The 6,021-nt window shown below is 33.2% G+C and overlaps 1 protein-coding gene across 1 annotated transcript; it reads right to left on the bottom strand.

The window, feature by feature from the left end:
* On the bottom strand, positions 1–5,818 carry LOC127792396 (heavy metal-associated isoprenylated plant protein 41-like). The gene is made up of 6 exons (XM_052322872.1): positions 5,309–5,818; positions 4,979–5,177; positions 3,204–3,470; positions 2,277–2,452; positions 1,953–2,151; positions 1–383 (listed from the first exon to the last, which is right to left on the bottom strand). Exons 1-6 carry the CDS (start codon positions 5,481–5,483, stop codon positions 104–106), a joined length of 1,296 nt encoding a protein of 431 aa, XP_052178832.1. The 5' UTR covers positions 5,484–5,818; the 3' UTR covers positions 1–103.
* Positions 5,819–6,021: the final 203 nt, after the last annotated feature.

Genomic DNA, 6,021 nt, shown 5'->3' with positions numbered 1-6,021 from the left:
TTCAGTTTTCAATTAAATGTCTATCATTGCATATCCAATATATATTCAGAACCCAAAGACTTATAAAGATAAGATCGAACATGACATAAATAATTAAAGAGATTTAATTTAATTTTTTGCAAAACTTGAAAGTAGAGCATTCTCCAACTGGAAAAGTCCGGTCGCTTCTACTGCCATAGCCTTTCTTGTTTCTATAGCCTGGATATTGATATATACTGAACTCCACTTTCTCAGCCAAATCCAATCCCGCATCCTCTGCCAAATCTTCTATTTTCCATTTACTGAATGGGTGAGATGTCTTGTGGGTTATGTGTACTTGGCCACTTTTTCTCAACATCTCATAAGCATTCTTAAGAAACCCCTTCACTACATTGCAGTGCAGCCTGAACAAATTAGTTAATCCGTACACATCATCAGAAGGGTGGTGCTCTTCGTGGTTAATATTGGGTGCAAAATTTTTATGATTTGAGAGGTTTGGAAGTCACTTTTATTATTTATTTTATGATTTGATGGTATTCTAATCATATGATCCACATGATTAACAAAGTAGAGGCCTATGATATTGTTAAACAAGTTCTAGTAAAGGTTTACTAAGAGTAATGGATAATTAAATATCAACACTACATTCCATTACTCTCGATAAGCAAGTTGAGTTTCTCCCTTTTAGTGAGAAAAAAAGGGAAAATAAAAAAGAATATATATATATATATATAAATCTTCATATTTCTAATTAGGCTAAATCCCTCGAAAAGGTACTTGTTATCTATCCACCTAATACCCAAAATTTGTCTCAATTTCTTAAGGATCCCTAAATTAAGAACAAGTTATTGTCTTAAAAGAATATACACGTACACATAAGGGGATGATGAAACACCAAAAAAGATATAAATATATATATATATATACACACTATAAGGAAAACACTTATTGAGACATTCTTTTTAGAGTTTAAGGTTTAGAGCACTTTAAAAACACTTATTATTAAAAAATATCCTATAAAATACTATTTTAATCCATAATTTAAAGAAATATTTTAATAAAATAATTCTAATGAGACGCAGCGATGCACTGCCCTAATAGAAAAATCTAATAGGGTAGAATTTTTAAAATGTCCTACTAAAATAATTCTAATGAGACACTTTGTTGAAGTGTCATAATAAAATAATTTTAATAGGACAAAATTATTAAAATATCTCAATAAAATAATTTTAATGAGATAATTTGATGAAGTGTCCTAATAGAAAAATCTAATAGGGTGGAGTTTTTGAAATATTCTAATAAAATAATTCTAATGAGACACTTTGATAAAGTGCCCTAATAGAGTCGATTTCCTATAAAATTAATATGTGCACATATATTAGTGAGGAGCCTTGCAGATCAGGTGGTCACATGCACACACAAGAAATGAGAGGTTTAGGGTTCGAGCCAAGCAGGAAGCGAGCATGTTAGCTGGAGTTATTTTTTAGCTTGCCATGCGACCATTTCATTGGGTGCTGAAACGTGAAGACGGATATTTTTTTTTAAAAAATAGGCATAAATAAGGTCCGAAACGGAAATAAGAAACGTTTCAGAAACGGGGAAACGGCACCTATGAAGTGTTTCCGTGCAACATAGATTAGAACCACATTTATTTTTGAGACATTTTTAAATGTTATTACAAACTTAAATTTATAGTTATTTTCTAAATATTTTTAAATATCATTACATGTAAAATTAAGAGAGATATCTTAATGGATTTACACAGCATTTTGTAAGTGTCTCAATAAGCTTTTGAGGCATAATTACACGGGATACTTTTATTAGTGCCCTAATAGCTAAAATATCCCCAATAAACTACATATTGGGACATTTTTAAGTGACTCATAATCTCAAAATTGTTGAAGTGATATGTATAATGAGAACTATTAATAATGTTGATCCCTAGCTCATTGTTTCTGAGTTGTTGTACTTACTCAATTTGGGAAGGATGGCTTTCGTTGGAAGTGAGCCCTGCATGAGGGAAGTTGAAAACTATTCTATCGAACAGTTTGGAATCAAGGCGGGGATCTCTTATCATCGCGGTGGCATCCACTTGGTGCAAAATGGTGCACCCCGACTGCTCCAGAAGCTGCAGATTAGCTCTCGCACTTGGGTGCTTCTCCTCGAGCAGCTCTTCCATTAAATGTTTTCCAACATTGAATCCAACGTTTGAAGTTAGCAACTTAATATATATATATATATATATATATCGAACTGATTGATGATTGATTCAAAAACATGTACAGTAAATGACTAACCTCGAGAGTCCAAAGAGGTAGCGACCATGTTGTAAGCAGAGCCGAATACAATGGCTAAGGAAGCTGAGAATGAGAAATTTCCCTCGCCCACTAGCAGGATCTGGTGCCTGCTGCTGTAGTGCTGAATCCACCTCTCTTGTACTTTCTCATCCTTCATGGCAACAGCCCCTTCCATTCTTCAAGTATTTGTTTCCACAATCACTTTAGAACAGCCAAAACGTGCGTGCGTGCGTGCGCGTATATGTATCTTAGAAGATGAAATGAAACATGAACTTGACGAAGGAGAGTGAAGCTACAGAATTGGGCCCTTTGCTCGAGGAAAAAATGATTGGGATTTGGGAATGTGGGGTAATGTGTGTATTAATGCTCAATCAAAGTATCAAAAGACAGCTTTGGATAAAGAAGAAGAGGGGAAAAAGAGGAAAGGGAAAGGGAAAGGGAAAGGGAAAGGAGGGAACTAAAAAGGAAGATCATACATACATACATATATATATATATATATTATTTAAATACTTAAATTTGTTATTTATAAAAATACTTTTTATTAATATCTTATACTATGCGTGATATTAATATAAATATATAAAATATTCATAAAAATATCAAACTTAAATATTTAAGTAACATTGTCCACAAATTAATTTCTTCTTGAAAAGGAGAGCAAGGAATAAAGTGTTTTTTTTTTTTTTTTTAAGTTTGGATCATAAAACAGTATTGGGCTTTTGATTTATATTTATAATGGGAAAGCATCGTATTTAATTTAGTATAAATATTTATTTTTGATGTTATGAAATTTTGTTAATAAAGTATTTTTTTTAAATACTTTTTGTGTATCTTGTTTAAATATAAAAATTAACTCCACTTTCAAGACTTGTAAAGATAAGATCGAACATGACATAAATAATTAGAGAGATTTAATTTACTTACTTACAGAACTTGAAAGTAGAGCATTCTCTAACTGGGAAAGTCCGGTCGCTTCTACTGCCATGGCCTCTCTTGTTTCTATAGCCTGGATATTGATATATACTGAACTCCACTTTCTCAGCCAAATTCAGTCCCACATCCTCTGCCAAATCTTCTATTTTCCATTTATTGAATGGGTGAGCCGTCTTGAGGGTTATGTGTACTTGGCCACTCTCTCTCAACATCTCATAAGCATTCTTAAGAAACCCTTTTACTACACTGCTGTGCAGCCTGAAAAAATTAGTTAATCCATACACATCATCAGAAGGGTGGTACTCAACGTGGTTAATATTGGGTGCAAATTTTTATGATTGAGGAGTTTGGAAGTCACCTTTATTATTTATTTTATGATTTGATGGTATTCTAATCATGATCCACATGATTAAGAAAGTAAAGGCCTATGATATTGTTAAAGAAGTTCTAGTAAAGGTTTACTAAGGGTAATGGATAATTAAATATCAAGACTACATTCCGTTACTCTCCAGAAGCAAGTTGGGTTTCTCCCTTTTAGAGAGAAAAAAGGGGAAAATAAAAAAGAATTTATATATATATATAAATATTCATATTTCTAATTAGGCTAAATCCCTCAAAAACATACTTGTTATCTATCCACCTAATACCCAAAATTTGTCTCAATTTCTTAAGGATCCCTAAATTAAGAACAAATTATTCTTTTTAAAGAATATACACGTACACATAGAGGGATGATGAAAATACCAAAAAATATACATATATATATATACACTACAATAAAAAACCATTTATTGAGATATTTTTTAGTGAATTTTTTAAAAAGTTTTATATAAAATACTATTTTAAAAATAATTTAAAGAAATGTCTTAATAAAATAATTCTAATGAGACACAACGATGCAGTGCTCTAATAGAAAAATCTAATATGGGATAATTTTTAAAGTGTCCTAATAAAATAATTTTAATGAGATACTTTGATGAAATGCTCTAATAAAATAATTTTAATATGGCAGAATTTTTGAAATATCTCAATAAAATAATTTTAATGAGACACTTTGGTGAAGTGTCTTAATAAAAAAAATCTAACAGGGTAGAATTTTTGAAGTGCTATACTAAAATAATTCTAATAAGACATATTGATGAAGTGTTCTAATAGAGTTGATTTACTATAAAATTAATATGGGCGCACATATTAGTGAGGAGCCTTACAAATCAGGTGGTCACACGTGTGTATAAAGAATGAGAGGTCCAGGGTTCGAACCAAGGGGGAAGTGAGTATGCTGGACGCTGGAGTTATTTTTCAGCTTGTCACGTGGTCGTTTCATGGGGTGTCACATGATTGCGTGCGGAGAAAAGGCCTTGCAAGAAGAATCAAGTAAGGGAGAGAGCATCACATGTTGTGAAGAGAAATTGTGTAGAAAGGAAGGCCTTGTGGCGTCAAGACAGTTAGAATCACATTTGTTTTCGAGGTATTTTTAAATGTTATTATATGCTTAAATTTATAGTTATTTTTTAAGTATTTTTAAATGTCACATGTAAAACTAAGAGAAATATTTTGAAGGATTATGCACAATTTATAAGTGTCTTAATAAGTTTTTAAGGCATAATTACATATGACACTTTTATTAGTACCCTAATAGCCAAAATGACCTAATAAATTACATATTTAAATGTTTTTAAATGCTTTTAATCTCAAAATTATTGTAGTTACTAGAACTAATAATAATGTCAATCCGTAGCTCATTGTTTTTGAGGAGTTGTACTTACTCAATTTGGAAAGGATCGCTTTTGTTGAAAGTGAGCCCTGCATGAGGGAAGTTGAAAACTATTCTATCGAACAGCTTGGAATCAAGGCGGGGATCTCTTATCATCGCGGTGGCATCCACTTGGTGCAAAATGTTGCACCCCAACTGCTCCAGAAGCTGCAGATTAGCTCTCGCACTTGGGTGCTTCTCCTCGACCAGCTCTTCCATTAAATGTTTTCCAACATTGAATCCAACGTTCGAAGTTAGCAACATAATATATATATATATATATATATATATACATCGAACTGATTGATGATTGATTCAAAAACATGTACAGTAAATGACTAACCTCGAGAGTCCAAAGAGGTAGCGACCATGTTGTGAGCAGAGCCGAATACAGTGGCTAAGGAAGCTGCGAATGAGAAATTTGCCTCGCCCACTAGCAGGATCTGGTGCCTGCTACTGTAGTGCTGAATCCACCTCTCTTGTACTTTCTCATCCTTCATGCCAACAGCCCCTTCCATTCTTCAAGTATTTGTTTCCACAATCACTTTAGAACAGCAAATACGTGTGTGTGCGTGAGTGCGCGTATATCTATCTTAGAAGATGAAATCAAACATGAATTTGACGAAGGAGACTGAAGCTACATAATTGGTCCCTTTGCTCGAGGAAGAAATGATTGGGAATGTGGGGTAATGTGTGTATTAATAATGCTCAAAGTATCAAAGGACAGCTTTGGATAAAGAAGAAGAGGGGAAAAACAGGAAAGAAAAAGGGAAAGGAGGGAACTATAAAAAGGAAGAGAAGTTGGTGAAGAACGAGGAGGAGAATAGCGGAAGGACTGTCTGTTTGAACTCAAAGCAAAGCAATCCGCAACTCTTTTAACATTCCCTCCTCACGTGTCTGCATACATACATACATAATTCCGAAGAGTCCCTTGTTTTTGGTTCTGGGTTGGAACCCTGGGGAGAGGTCCGCTGGTCTTCCTCGACAGATCCTTCGAATGGAAAACTCTCGATTCATAAATTGTAATTGAGATTAATGAATTTTAGTATTTAACAT

Source organism: Diospyros lotus, chromosome 15, assembly GCF_014633365.1.
Source record: "Diospyros lotus cultivar Yz01 chromosome 15, ASM1463336v1, whole genome shotgun sequence".
NCBI classification, from domain to species: Eukaryota; Viridiplantae; Streptophyta; class Magnoliopsida; order Ericales; family Ebenaceae; genus Diospyros; species Diospyros lotus.
Note: the sequence above shows the minus strand (reverse complement) of the source record. Positions and strands in the feature narration are given on the sequence as shown.